Here is a 15,665-nt window from a genome sequence, read left to right on the forward strand (position 1 = left end):
CCTCCGCCACCCACTGGCACCCTTTCCTCTCTGAGAAATCTCCCTTATTTAGTGTTTCATATTTTATCTCAGGAGATGAGCACAAGCTGGCACTCCTTTCCACCAGGCCATCATTTGGGTTCTACAACACAGTGGTTCTTAAAATTAAAAAAAAGAAAATTGCAAAAATCCCTTTTCTTCCCCACATGGAATCTTACGTGAAATGCCAACGTATGAAACAGATATGAGCCGAAAGGAGGGAAGGACAGCTGAAGGCCAGCCAGGTCCTCATCTCTAGTCTCTCCCTCCACCCTCAGGACCTTCCCTCACCTAGTACATCTTCCTCCCAACCTCTCCCTGTGAGTCTCTCTCCCACCCCCAGATCTCTGTGGCTCTGGGCGCTTCGAGAGGGACCTTAAGGTCCCTGTAAAGCCACAGAGTTGAGAGAAGTGTGAAAGTCTCTGCTCTTAATAGTTGGAGTTCCATTCACTTGAAGCCTGAGAGAGGCTAAAAGCAGAGATGGTTCTTATGATTTCCTCAATCAAGTTTCTGTTTTTTTATCTCTCAGATAACATTTTTCTCCCCATAAGTGGATGTGGATGACTATGTGCCTGATGGTTTTCAGGTTACCTGAACATGATCTCATATTTCCCACGGTTCTTCAGCTGCAGGGGCTGTTTCACCTCTTCCATGACCCTCACAATCCCGAAGTCGAGGCCTCCTTCAGCTCCTGCAGAGTCCAGGGGCCAGGATGGGGGGTGGGGAGGGTGAGAGGATGGCGAGGGAGTGAGAAGTGGGGGAACTTCTTTTTGAAGTCACATGGAAAATCCATGGTGACAAGTTCAGAGAATTTGTTTTCTGAAAACACTGTGGCTAAAAAGCCCTCCTATAATTGAGTTTCAGCAAACAAACAATAGACGCTGCTCTTACATTGAATTCAACTTCAGTAGCTCTAGCTTCCATCTTAGGACCACTGTATTTCCTGTCATGCTTTCTAATAGCTAAAGTTTTTGGTATTTAAATTTTTTTTTGCATCAAGTGTCTAAGAAATATAGTTAGAATATTACATTTAAATTTGTATTGTTTTAACTTAGCACTGCATCATAAGCATTTCCCCATATAATTAAAAGTTTCTTATAAATGTAATCTTAATGGTCATATCATATACTATGATATGCTATTTCACAGTTTACAATATTATTTCTATAGTAATAATGTTCCATCTTCAATAGATAGGTTATTTCGAATGTTCTATTATTACAAATAATGGTGCAATAAATATCCTTGTGCGTAAGACCAATGACATCTAGGCAAACATGTAGCTCTCATGTCCTATGAATCTTGCTAAGAAGGAGGGCAAGAATAAAAGAGAAGAAGGAAGAAGGAAGAAAGGAAGAAGAAGGGAGAATAAAAGAGAACTGCATGCTAAAATGGAGGGGCCTAATCTGGCATGAAGGCAGTGTGGTGGGCAGAATAATGCCCCGTGCTCCCAAAAGGTGTTCACGTCCTAATCTCTGGGACCTGTGAATATGTTTGGTTACATGAGGAATGATGGATGGAATGAAGGTTGCTAATCATCTGTCTTCTTTCTTTCTTTCCTTCCTTCTTTCCTTCCTTCTTTCCTTCCTTCCTTCCTTCCTTCTTTCCTTCTTTCCTTCTTTCCTTCTTTCCTTCCTTCCTTCCTTCCTTCCTTCCTTCCTTCCTTCCTTCCTTCCTTTCCTTCCTTTCCTTCCTTTCCTTCCTTTCCTTCCTTCCTTCCTTCCTTCCTTCTCATCTGAGTTTAGAATAGAAAGATCTTGGATTCTCTGGGTGGACACAACATAATCACAATAAAATAGAAGAGGGAGACCTAAGTGGGAGAAATGGTGGCATGAGAAGGACCTGACCCAGGATTGTTGGCTTAGAAGATGGAGGAAAAGGAACCGTGAGCCAAGGATGCTAGAAGATAGAAAAGGCAAGGAAATGGATTCTCTCCCAGAGCTTTCAGAAAGGAATGTGGCTCCATTGACACCTTGATGTTAGCCCAGTTAGCTCAATTTTGGACTTTTGACCTACAGAACGGTAAGATGATAAATTTGTATTGTTTGGAGCCACACAGTTTGTGATAACCTATTACAGCAGTGATAAAAGGCTAATGCAGGTAGGAAGATAAGTACTTACTCTCGGATGGCTGTTCAGAAAAGAGTTCTGCCAACTTTATTATGGCCATCCTTTGTCATCTCCCGTTGGAGAAATTGAGATTCGTAGTCATGTTGCCAACATTACTCTGGGACTTGCATTACTATTTGCTGAAATTCCACACCCTCCCCAACAACTACTAGTCTTCTTCTACATAAGAAATCTATTGCATTAAAAGATGTGACTTCTAAATACCCTATCCTTGAAGGGGCCAACAGACCTTTGGGGAAGGTGATGTCTAAGGCGACGTCATAAGACTCTGCAAAGACCAAGATGTTTTCAATCTGAACAACACCAACAAGATTGTCTGCATCTAAAACCTGTTAGGATAAAAGGGATTCTTCAGTAAAAGCAAGATCCACAGGGACTTGGAGCTTGAACTATGTACCATGCAGTGGGAATGATGAGGAAAGAGACGTGATGGAGAATATTTTAAAAACGTATTTAGTTCTTGTCTTCACTGAGCATTTGGTACCATTAGTGTACCCTCATAACATCCTTTGGGAAATGCAATGTAGACAATTAATATGAGAATGGGGAAAAGGGACTGCATTTTTCATCTTGTCCATTTATGGGGTTTAAATTTTTTGCATGATTGCCACTACGTTATTGAAGTTGGGGCTGTGAGTATGCACTGCAGAAAAGTGTTCCTTGGAACTTATAAAATAAACCTGAAGGGCATTTTTCTGATAGTTGAAATGGAAAACCTACACCTTGTAAATCATCCTTGCTTTACTAATTTTATAAATCTGAATTCTTCTGTTCTTTGTTTCTGCTTCAATCAATGGAAAAAGTGCTAGAGTTTCATATAAAATAAGTGTTTTACTGTTTCTCTTCAGGAAATTTCAGATGTTTTATTTAAATGAACACTTGTACTATTCCAGTTGGAAATGTAAAAAACAAAAAACAGACAAAAACCAAGCCTGCCCCCTCCCAGCTGCTCACTGTCCCCTCCTTCCCTTCTGTCCTGAGGAACACCTGAACTAGTGTTGGCTGTCATCTGGACTCAACTTTTAACTCTTGAGACAAACAAGGGGCAGGGGGTGATAAAGGGTCCATTCACCAAGGGGAAGAGCTGTTGGCAGTGAGGGTAGCTCTCCTGAAGACTCCCTGCCTCTCTACTGAAGTCTCAAGTTGAGAAATGAAGTCACCAGCAACCCATTACTTGTGCTTTGGTGTTGAGGGGGAAATTTATAGCTGTCACCAAACTCAAGTTTTAATTCAGTTTCCATCTTTTTTTTCATCACACATTTTGTCAATGTTTCTCAGAGCAAATTGAACTGACTTCAGTTTTACCTTCTTTTGCTGTTTACTCTTTGACAGAGATGACAAGAAGGACTGGCAGCAGGAGGGAAAAATGGGACAAAGAATTTGTATTATCAGCTCCAGAATTTACACCGTATCTTTCTCCTGATAGATGCCATGCACCCAGAGCGTTCTATTTCCTTTGCTTTCTTATTGGAGTGTGTGTGTGTGTGTGTGTGGGGGGGGTGGTGATGGTGGAGATTAAATTTATAATTGGGGAAAATAGGATGAACAATTTAAGAAGTGCACAAATAAAATAAAATGAGTTCACTAGAACACTTTTCAAATGGACCAGAAAGCAAGGCATTTCCTCATGTAGATGTTGAAGGAATATAATCTGGGGAAGAGAAGCCTTAGACCACTTTGAAGGGGCTTGAGGGAAAACCCACTGTGTCTGCTCTGACTGGAACACATAGGGATGCCGTATCATACCTAAAATTTAAAAAGTTTCCATATCAGTTGGTAAATAGCTGTCACTTGACCTCCAAGTATCCCCTCTTATCTGCCTCCCCCACCACTCTCACCATGGGAACCTCTAGAGTCTCCATGATCCAGCACCAGAAGGATGAAGCTGACACCAGCCATGTGGCCTGGGTTCATTGTGCAGAGACTGGTGTCTGGATGGAGACTGATGCTTAAATGTTGACTGTCACCCTCTGATATTCACACACAATTGTTGATTAAATGAATCTATCAGTATCTGTGTTCAGCTATCTTAAGAACTGTCATAGGTGGGTGATAAGAGAGATTGGGTCCATTGAATGGGCCAAAAAGTAGAAACAGGATTAATTTATATAAATAACAGTTGGAAATCTGAACCCAACCCAAGGAAGAATTATTAATAGTCAGACCTGTTCAAAGGAAGATCAGGCTGCTTTGAGATGGTAACATCATTCACTGCCTCACTCATCACTCTGCACTCAGTGAATGTTTTGTTTGTGGCTTCAGGAAATCAGCCACTAACGAGACTGCATTTATGGAGCTTACAGTGATGTGCAGAGCAAGATACTGTGGGTCCATGGTTGTTAAACAGGGATCAATTAGGAGAGTGTAACAGGGAGACCTGGCTCTGTGTGTGTGTGTGTGTGCGTGTTGGTAGTGTGTCAGAGACCAATATGTACACATTTTGATGATCAGGTCTGGAAATGTGTGAAGCCTCACCTCTAGCCGGATCATCTTCTTGATGTAGACAGGTTTGGAGGGCTGGAAGTGCACTTGCAGGCTGTACTCAGCTTTCGGGAGGATGATTCCCTGCATGGTGGACACGGTGAAGTCATCACCCAGGTGCTCCAGGCTGGTGATCCTCCATGCCACAGGCAGGGGTGTGATGTTGCGCAGAAGAATTACCTTGGATTCTTTTCTGCAAAGACCAAAGGAAATTTCATGAGTTTTGAATGATCCTTTTTTTTTTTTTTAAGATTTTATTTATTTATTTATTTATTCATTAGAGACACACAGAGAGAGGGGCAGAGACATAGGCAGCGGGAGAAGCAGACTCTCTATGGGACGCCTGATGTGGGACTCGATCCCAGGACTCCAGGATCATGCTCTGAGCTAAAGGCAGAGGCTCAACCACTGAGCTACCCAGGCATCCCATCAGTTTTGAATGATTCTGATTTATTATGGCAGGTCAGAAAAACCACCTCTGGTTATTTCAATCATTGCTTAGCTCAATAACCAGTGTTTATCAGGGATTGGGGCCTGGTGGTAATGTCAAGGAATGTAGGATACATCTCATAATATTCTCAGCCAGTAGCCCCCCAAATAAACATTTTCTATTTAGAATAATATAATGCCAGTGAATGAAATGTTAAGTTCCAGTTTGAGTCTAGTGTTCTCTGTGCTCTAATTTCTAAACCAAAGATTCTTAGCTTTTGAAGGTAATGGACTTCTTAGAGAATCTGAAAAAAAAAAAGAGTCCTGAGAAAAATGCAGATATGCACACACTTTGGCAGTTGATTTGGCAGGGGGTGAGTGGGTTTGGTCCTGGACATGTTACTAATCATCTTGGTTTGTATAGGACCAGAAGTATTCCCAGATGTAGGACTTTCAGTGCTAGAATGAGGAGAGTCCTGAGAAAAATCAGGATGAGTTGGCCACCCTAGAACTAAATGTTCTTTAAATCCCATCGCAATCCTCGGATCATCCAGAGCTCTAACCTGTGCAACAAGAGCCGGTCAAAATGCAATTGTCTGGGTTCCAGCTCTAGTTCTGGACGGACCCCTTGGCAGACTAATTTGAAGACAGCTGGCTCTGGGTTCTCCTTGATGCAGCAGATAATGCAGTCTTCAAAGACACCAGCTGCAGTAGGGTAGGCCCACACGTTCAGTGTCTAAGGGAAGCATTAAAGCAGTACATTTATGCAGAGAATGCCAAGACCTCAAATTTCCAAAGAAAGACTTGCCCTGGTGGACTTGTTACTATGAGACTATACCTGCTTCTCATTGGGTTTCAGAATCATGTTGATGGGCTCCAGGAAGTAGGTGCTTGCTTTGACATCATTCTGAAAACAGAAGAACACCTCCGCAACCATTGGGGAATTGTTCAGGATTGTCAGTGCCTCCATGTTACCTGGGAACAAGGAGGACTTGTACCTGGAAGTGAACAAAAATTAGGGATGCTGATGTAAGGATTGACTGGGAGTTCAGGGGGCAAAGGAGACTGTGAAGAATATGGCAATGCCAGAGGGTAGTGTGGTACACGGAGGCACTGGTGTGCAGCTAAGAACACAAGCTTTGCAGCTGCGAAGACTTGCAGCTGGGCTTGACCTCCCTCCCTGCCAACCTTGATCTCCTCATCTCTAGGATGGGATGACAACACTTCTTAGGATTTCTACGAGTATTAAATGTAATGGTGCACCCTAAGGCTCTTCAGGAAAGCTACAGATATCAAATGCCCAATAAATGTGAGCTATTATTGCAAAGAATTCTTTTTTAAAGTTTGTTTATTCATTTATTTAAGTAATCTCTACACCCAATGTGGGGCTCGAACTCACGACCCTGAAATCAAGAGTTGCATGCTCTATTGACTGAGCCAACGAGGTGCCTCATTATTGCAGAGAATTCTGAGAAATGTGTGGCTCTATCATTCCCAGGGCTTATATTCCCACAAGACATGATCCTATGAGAGTCACTTGTTATGTCACATCTGCCTTAGAGATTATCACATTTCCCTCCTTCTCTTAGACCCGTACAAGACCGTTACTGTTCTGACATGGATCCATGTGGCGTGGTTCACTTTTACGAGGCTGTTTCTGTTCCTTTGTGACTTAGGAAAAGATCCATAGCATTGAGCATTGTTGGCATGAGAAGCTGCTCAGTGAGTAGTAATGAACAGAAGAGGAACCACAGAAGGCACAGGAATGCCAGTGAAGATGCACATCATCAGAGACCAGAGCAAAGGCACCACAGCACTCATGGGTGCCTGGGAACAGTCTGAAAGCTTTTTGGATAGGTGGTGTTGGAGGAAGGAAGGAGGGCAAATGGCAGAGAACAAATCGGGGTCAGGGAGACAGAGTGCTGGTCTTCACCACCAGCCAGTACTGTGCTAAGTCTCATGTGCTAAGAAGTCATTATCTAGTGCAGCTTCCCAAATCTGTGGGTGGGTGTCATTATTTTCCCATTTTGTAGATGAGAACACTGAGGCTCAGCAAGGTTGAAGAAAATAAATAAATAATACCTGGTTGTACCGGGCCTTGTTTTGGGGCTGCTGTAGTCCCTCTCCTCCTGGACCAGGGCTGTCTGGCCCCAGATTCTGGGGGTTCCAGTGCTCTCAGAACACATGCCTTTCTGAATTTCCCTGGCTCCTGACCCTGGGCTGCTGTATCTATCATGTCCATCAACTGGACCCCCCTCCTTCTCTCTAAAGCCCTTCAACTGGGCCTTGAAGATTCACTGCATCATCAGCCAACCCTCTTCATCTTGGTTTTCTGGCCCAGCCTCTCAGGAAATAAACTCCAGGGATGAAGGCACTGGAGGACAGAGAGCATTCCTAGTTCCAGCAAGTCAGCATGAGCACAAATACTCTACTTCTCACAATAAATGCTAGACTGAACTGAGATGTGCTGAGAGCGGGGTCCAGCTTTGGTCTTGCCTCCCTGCCAGCACAGTAAGAAGTGTGTACACATCTGAAAGAACTGGTTATCCCTAAAACCGAATGACCATCGACCTCACTCAGGGCCCCCAGTTCTGTCTGACAACCTTAATCTGTTTCTCTAATATTCTCCCTCCTTCAACTTGCCACGAAAACTGTGGCACATTTTCTCAACATTTTTATCTTCCCTCTACTTCCTTCTCTCTTGGGAATGACCTTGCAACATGCGTCATGGAGAAAAGAGATGGTACCATTGGAACTTTCTCACAGGTCCAACCGAATCAGCACCTGAGGCCATCCACCTTCCTCTCTCCTAGTGGGAGGCAGTGGCTCCTCTTCATGGCAAAAACAGCATCTTTATATCCCATTGTGTTGTCTCAGGGCAGCTGTACCACCAATGGCACTTACATCCTCTTGAAACTCCAACCTCTGCCTCCCTGTGTCCCCTTAGCCTCCGAACAGCCTAAGAACAACAGTGTGTGAGCAGTGCTCCCTGGACTCCATGTCTCTTCCCATCCTTGACTACCTCTGTCTCTCTTCATAACCAAGTTTTCCAAAGAACTACCTCTATACCTTGTCTCTATTCTCTCACCTCCCACTGACTCCTCAACTCACTCTGCTTGGGCTTCATCCTTAGAGATCCCCAAAAGGCCCCTAGGGCCCCTAGGACCTGACCTCCATGTTATTGAACCCCATAGATGTCCTCTATGAACCAAAACCACAGAGCTTCTTCCTTTGTGTGACTACCAGCTACACCTCCTTATAAGCATCCAAACAACATATCCCAAAGTGAACTCTTGATCCTACCCTTTCCCCACAAAAGGCTTTTCCAGCTGGGAAGATGGCAGCTGCATTCATCTGGGTGCTTAGCGGAAACTTGGAGCACCAGAACCCAGCTCTCCTGTGGTTCCAGGCTGACTGAGGCAGCACTGGTAAAGTTATGTCCACGTAGCAACCCTGTCTGTACTATTCCTGAGTCCAAGTGAGAGTCTGAAATTGGCACTGAAATAATGGAGCACTTACTTATCTCTTGATTTCCCACAAAGGAGTGGCCCGAAGTAAAACGTCCTGGTATTGATAATATACTTCTTAAAGATGACCTCATTTAGCTTCATGTCCAACTTCCGCTGAGGAAATACCACTCTGAACACAGGGGAGGGAGAGAAGAGGAGAGGCTGTCTGAGTGGAAGTTCCATGCCTCCACATGCTGTTGACCTGAACCCAATGCTCCCTGTTATGCCAAGGGTCCAGGTATCTGGAGACAGAATGATTCTTAATTTGAGGACCTCAATTAAGGCTTTATTCCTGTTCCCTCCCACCCGCCACCCCCAGGGATGGTAGTTCGGCTTGAACTTGAGAAAAAAGATTCCCAGGGGTATCTTTCACAATGAGGGGCTGGTGATAGAGCTGAGTTAGATTTCCTGTTCTAGTGCGCCAGCCAGAAAAACTCCTGACAATCTCTCTGGAAAACTAGTTCTGGTGGATAGTAACTAGTTTCTGAGTTTCTTGTCCAGAATGGCCCCCTGGTAAGAACCACAAAAAAGCTCTTCTTGGTGGAGAAGCTATAAAAGGCATGTCCCCTAGAGGGCTTGTCCCACTAGCTTGCTCAGCCCGGTGACTTTCTGTTGTGCATAAAGGGCAGAGTGGTGTTCGGTAGCTCAGAAAAAGGTCTGCCCAAGGAGATTCACACACTTAATCATATTATAGGATAAAAAGTCTGGCAGCACATATAAAACCTGCTGAAATGTGAGGATGATGTTTCCCCTGCCATCACACCCGGGAACATTCTCTGTAGCTCACTTTGATGGCTCATGCTGTTCCTGTGGCTTAGTCAGTGCCTAAGACACTGAAGGCCAATACGACCAGAGGGCCGGGGTGCTGTCCCAGTTCCACATTAGTAGTAAGAGCTACCTTGCTCAAAGTGGCATGGGGCCAAACAAAAATGTTTGTCAACTCATTTATTATCTATCTATCTATCTATCTATCTATCTATCTATCTATCTATCTATCATTTATCTATTTATCATCTATCATCTATTTATTTAATTTATTATTTTCTCAACCTTCTCTCCCTTTTAAAAAAGATGTATAAATTGTTTATTAACAGACAAGGCCTACGAATTTATTTCTTCTTGGATCTACCCACAGTACAGCCACAGCAGCCCGCTGGTGTACAAAAACATGGGACCCTTCATGAATTTGCGTGTCATCCTGTGCAAGGGCCACGCTTCTCTGTATCCTTCCAATTTTATCAACTCTCTGTTATAAAGTAAGATACACTTACTTTGGGTCTTGGCAAATGTAAGGGTAACTGCAGACCCCTCGGCAATAAAGCTGGTACTGGCGGTGAGTTCCAAGGACCTCAAAGTTAAACGTCTGGTCAAAGTTCCCGAGGTCATTAGAAGAGAAATGAATCCGCAACGTCACCTCACCATTGGCTGGCACGATCCACCGGAAGTGATTCAGCCTGCAATGACCACAGGGCTTTTAAAGAGAGAAGGCTTCCTTCGGGCCAAGAGCCGAGAGGACTGGTGCCTGGGAGAAGTCCTGGCCTGCTGGGGTCAAGCAGAGCAATCCAGAGGGGCCTGCTGGCAGGACAGCCCTGCTCTCTCGTGCTGTGGTGGCCACACCCTCTACTTGAGGCTTCAGCATTCCCTTCCCTGGGTGCTTCCGAGGCCCACCTGATGAATTTCTCCTGGGAGAACTGCCCAGAGAAGCTGTTCTGGTCCATATCTGACAGGGGGGCAACGGCTCCTGTCGTTCCCCCAGAAAGCGCCTTCTTGTTGATGGCCATGCGACGTTTGTCCTTCTGAGTGTCTCGGGCCTGATCTGCTTTTTCTTTTGGTTTCTGTCTGCTCCCCTTAGAGGAGGTGGCCTGCTCCTCCTGGGTCTTAAACACAAGCACAAGTCTTAAATATTCACTTACATGTACATGAACAGGAGACACAGATACCTAGCACATGTGTTAGGGTCTAGGAAGCCGGTGGCTGCTGGGGGCAGAGAAGGGCCCAGCCTACAGCACTAGAGCAGAAGAGGAGTACAGAGAAGTCTAGTGCTTTCCTTGGCACCCTATTCCTTGAGAAGGAGGCCAAAGCCTAGAGAAAGCTTCAAGCTGCAGGGAGTGTGTTCTTATACTGCATTTTGTTGTGGTGTGGTTTTTTGTACCTTTTACTCTTAGACCCCTTGCTCCTTCCCAATCACATTGACTCCTAGGCAGACCAGATCAATATTATTTTTTCTTTTTTTTTAAGATTTTATTTATTCATGAGAGACACACACACACACACACAGAGAGGCAGAGACACAAGCAGAGGGAGAAGCAGGCTCCATGCAGGGAGCCTGACGTGGGACTTGATCCTGGGTCTCTAGGAGCCACTCGGGCTGCCCCAGATGGGTATTCTTATAGAATATTCTTTTTTTTAAAGATTTATTTATTTATTTATTCATGATAGACACACAGAGAGAGAGAGAGAGAAAGAGAGAGAGAGAGAGAGAGGCAGAGACACAGGCAGAGGGAGAAGCAGGCTCCATGCCAGGAGCCCAACGTGAGACTCGATCCTGGGACTCCTGGATCGCCAGACCGCTGAACCATCCAGGGATCCCCCTTATAGAATATTCTACACTGAAATTTTCTGACTATTCTTAGAGTATCCTTTCATTCATTCCTTCATTCTCCATTTTTTTTTCTGTAGACTGGAAATTAGGCTTAAAAGTTTGATTAGATTCATAGAAGGTGCTGTATACATCACAATAAGGGGCAACAACAAGAAAAAAGCCACCTCAACCCATGATGACAGATGCACTGTGTTCACGTGGCTGGTGTGGCACCTGCCAGACTTGGCCTCCATAACACAGGCTTTCCCCTTTTCAGCTGGCTAGTCACCTGTGGGACAATGCTCTGGCTTGCAGGGAGTGTCTTGTTCCCCAACAAAGTACTGCTTTTTATATTAGTTGGTGCTTCTTAATTAATTAATTACTTCCCTGGGGATAACAGAATAGTGTTTTTCTATTTCTACTAGTCTTAGCTGCCATTCTTCTAGAATGAAGAGCTTTCCTTTGTCAACTGGGGATGAACTAGAGTTCCTCCTAAAATGGTAAGTTAAAGAATGCTTAACCCTTTCCTGTTAATGGTTAATTTTAAGGAAAGAGCTTGGTGTTATAATCACTTCTGATGATGGCAATTTTTTAATCTTTTTTTTTTTTTAATCTGGACTTTGTTCTAGTAAAGGTCTGCCCACGCATGCCGCTCATCTCAGATAATTCTTTACTTATTTGTAAGTAGAAGTGTGAGGCATTCTCTTCACCTAATTCAGCATTAGGTGAGGCCTGCAGGTGATTTTATTTCCTACTGATTTTGTTATTCTTTGCTGATGGGATGTGCTTGGTTTGTGGGAGGCTGTGTGGAGAGATTCAAATTTGGGGCTACCATATTCTTCTGGGAATAAATAACTCCTCTTTAGTTTTTAATATATATACCTTCTGCATATTATTGGTCAAATCTATTTTTCTTTTGTGATTTATTTGATTAATTGCATATCAGCTTTCTTCTAGTCATGTAGGATTTTATTTGGATTAAAATATTTTTATCCAAATTTATTTAATATTTGAATTAAAATATTTTATATTTTTAACTCAGCTGCAACTAACTTTACTATATTGTGTCAGGCAAAGAGATAAAAAGTGAGTTTACCAAAATGCCCAATCTTCCCCTCATAAATTCTATGATAATCTGTCCTTTTTCTAGCACTGTGTCTGGTGATTCTTGTATTTTTTTACACTGTGTGAACTACCTTAGCTTCCCAAAACATTCTATTATCTTTTTAAAAAGAGCTGCCTTTACTTATTATTTTATTATTATTATTGTTTATAAGCATCAGAGCAATTCAATTCAACAAGTTCCCTAGACCATCCCACAGGGACCGGAAAGGGTGGAAGATGGGAATCAGCCATTTCGAGAGAGGCTTATGTGGGGTCCTCAGCCAGTATCTGGAACGAGTCAAGGGCAAAGGCATCAGCAAGCATGACAACCAATACCATACTTCGTTTTTGGCCTTGTAGAGGGTGACCTTTCCTGTCTGCCCATCTGAAGTCCTGCAAAGTCAGAATAAAACATGACTGGCTCGCCCTTTACCTTCCCAGAGCCCATGGTGGTTGAAAGCTCTGCTTCTGCTTCTGCTTCCCTTTTCTCCTCCGGCAGGGAGAGCTCATCAGATGGTGGAATCACAAACAGGAAGTGCTTCAGGATTTCTGTTGTGGCTAATGGCAGCCGCTTCATGGGGTAGGAGATGATGGAGAACAAGGTGGGAGATGGGATGGGTGGTCCAGAGGAACCCAGACCCAAGATGTCCAGGATCTAAAGGAAAAGCTCATGGTTAGTTTCCTATGCAGAGAGCGGGCTGCACCCAGCTGCCTCCCTGAGTGAGCACAGAGTGGTTTAGACCCTCCTGCCTTTTCTTCAACTTTCATGGTAGTGGGAAATGCCACTACCATGGGCATGTGTTGGGGAAGGGGTGTGAAGTGCCTGTGACATAGCTCTGCAGGTCTTTCTAGACCCCTGTGCTCCCAGACCAGGCTGGGGCTCTTGCCGTGGGCGCTCACTATACTTCTCTTATCATGGTCTTAGTCACCTTATCGTGTCTGTCTCAGCAATTGGATGATAAACTCTACTGGGACAGGAGCCAGGGTGATATAGCACAGGGCCTAGCACACAGTAGGCACTCAAAGGATATGGTTTAGAGGCCAGCTCTTAAGATTCTGTTGTCTATAGTACAGAGTTGTTCCTTCTGCTTTCAGAGTCCATGTTAACCTTTCATTTACCTTTTTTTTTTTTTTTTCATTTACCTTTAAATGTTCTCTCTTTCTGTTGCTGAAAGTAAGTTAGGGTTGGAGCAGGTCCGGTACAGCAAAGAAAATAAGCCAAAGTTTTGGGAATTGGGTAAAGGATGGGAATAAGGAGAGAAGCCAAAAAGAAGAGAGAAAATTCATTCCCCTCTTCTTCTCTGATATATACTGAGTGAACATCCTCCAGAGCAGGCTGCTTGAAAATTTAGCAGCAACTCCCTTCTCAGCACAGAAACCCCTCAGAATAAGCATGCTATCTCTACGTAAGTTGTCGTCATGAGGGTACATGTGACAGCCCATCAAAGCATCCATTCTGTGGACCAAATGGGCAATTAGGCTGAACAGACACCTGTCTTCATGGAATTCTGGGTTTCTAACCCAGGTCAGGCAGCTAAAGACATTTCCTGACTAATGCATAGCCAGCATGAACTCCTAGGGCTTGAATGTCTGTGAGGGAAAGGAATGAATATTTGTGCCAATTATTAAATGGAGGCAGGGGTAAAGAACTGTAACCAATAGCCTAACCTGTGACTTGGAGTGTGGAGAGAATGAGAAAAGGCCAGAAGATAACCTTGGCTATAGTACTGGCGCATAAAACAAGGTAAGAAGAGGTTCTTTTTAAAAAACCCTATTTCTGGAGAGAAAAGTGGCCATGATTCCTCACTGCAGGCTGAGTGGAGGCAGAACAGTAAACGGAGTGGTATTGGTGTCACGTGTTCCCCAACTGTCTTCGGGCCTCTGGCCCACCGGGACCACTGCTGTGAGACTCTCATTGTGAGGCCACACCACACCCCAATCTGCCCCCTTGAGGAACTGCCTGTGTCTTCCCATCATGTTGCTCCCAGGCTCTGTTCCCTCCTTGTTAAGGCTGTCTAGTTTCTGCTAAACTAAACCAGAGATCAGCAAACTCTGGCCCCCTGGCCAACTCTGGCCTGTTAGTTGCTTTTGTAAATAAAGTTGTATAGGGATAGAATCATGTACACTGGTTTATATATTGTTGCTGGTTGTGACAGAGGTTGTCGGGTCTGCAGCCTGAAATATTTGCTTTCTGGTGTGTTACAGAAAAAGTTCATCCATGGACAAAAGGCTAGAGTGACCATCTCCTTCAAACCACCACCTAAGGGGCTTTGGGTATGCCATATTTTCTAGGATCAAAAAGCTGTGATTTCTGTTACTCTAGGAAGCTTGTAGGAACAAGATTTACAAGTAATTGAGACTCTTGCTTCACTCCACAATATATCTATCTTGCCAACCTGTAACACCAGTACTGTCAATATTAAAAATCTTCTCTAAAAATCTGTGATGAACTTAATAAACTCAACACTCCCAAAAGCCAAATAATACAGTTAAAAAATGAGCAGAAGGCACGAATAGACATTTTTCCAAAGAAGACATTTAGATGGCTAACAAACACATGAGAAGATGCTCAACATCACTCCTCATCAGGGAAATACAAATCAAAACCATGATAACATACCACCTCACACCTATCAGAATGGCTAAAATTAACAACACAAGAAACAGCAGGTGTTGGTGAGGATGTAGAGGCTTATGTGGGAGAAAGGGGAGCCCTCTTGCACTCTTGGTGGGAATGTAAATTGGTATAGCTACTCTGGGCAACAGTATGGAGATTCTTCAAAAAGTTAACAATAGAATTTTGATCCAGCAATTGCACTGCTAGGTATTTACCCAAAGGATACAAAAATACAGATTCAAAGGGGTACATGCAGCCCAATGTTTACAGCAGCATCAACAGTAGCCAAACTACGGAGAGAACCCGGATGTCCATCAACTGATAGGGATGGAGAAAGAAGAGGTGGTGTATATAGCCACCAAAAGGAACGAAATCTTGCCATTTGCAGTGATATGGAGAGAAGGTATTATGCTAAGTGAAATAAGTGGGTCAGAGAGGGGCATCTGGCTGGCATGGTTGGTAGAGTGTGCGACTCTTCATCTCAGGGTTAGGAGTTTGAGCCCCGTGTTAGACGTTAAGCTTACTTAAAAAGTAAGTCAGTCAGAGAAAGACAAATACCATATGATTCCACTCATATGTAGAATTTAAGAAACAAAACTGATGAACATAGGGGAAGGAAAAAAAGAGAGAGGGAAGCCAGCCGTGAGACTCTTAATGAGAGAGGACAAACTGAGGGCCGCTAGAGGGGAGGTGGGTCAGGGATGGGCTAGATGGGTGATGGTTATTAAGGAGCCCACTTATCATGAGCACTGGGTGTCATATGTAAATGATGAATCAGTAAATTATACTCCTGAAA

General features: G+C 43.9%; 1 protein-coding gene and 1 pseudogene across 4 annotated transcripts in view; both read right to left on the minus strand.

Annotated features, from left to right (window-relative positions):
- HYDIN (HYDIN axonemal central pair apparatus protein) overlaps window positions 1-15,665 on the minus strand; it is a 383,279-nt gene that overhangs the window by 73,917 nt on the left and 293,697 nt on the right. For all 4 annotated transcript variants that reach the window (XM_049110700.1, XM_049110701.1, XM_049110698.1 and 1 more), the window contains 9 exons: window positions 12,686-12,907; window positions 10,236-10,444; window positions 9,839-10,021; window positions 8,578-8,697; window positions 5,897-6,056; window positions 5,622-5,794; window positions 4,624-4,822; window positions 2,378-2,477; window positions 610-709 (listed from right to left, as the gene is read on the minus strand). In XM_049110700.1, coding sequence (XP_048966657.1) covers window positions 610-709; window positions 2,378-2,477; window positions 4,624-4,822; window positions 5,622-5,794; window positions 5,897-6,056; window positions 8,578-8,697; window positions 9,839-10,021; window positions 10,236-10,444; window positions 12,686-12,907 — 1,466 coding nt within the window. The remainder of the gene's footprint in view (window positions 1-609; window positions 710-2,377; window positions 2,478-4,623; window positions 4,823-5,621; window positions 5,795-5,896; window positions 6,057-8,577; window positions 8,698-9,838; window positions 10,022-10,235; window positions 10,445-12,685; window positions 12,908-15,665) is intronic.
- Window positions 9,730-9,824, minus strand: LOC112647669 (U6 spliceosomal RNA; annotated as a pseudogene).

Source organism: Canis lupus, chromosome 5 (genome assembly GCF_003254725.2).
Source record: "Canis lupus dingo isolate Sandy chromosome 5, ASM325472v2, whole genome shotgun sequence".
NCBI lineage: Eukaryota > Metazoa > Chordata > Mammalia > Carnivora > Canidae > Canis > Canis lupus.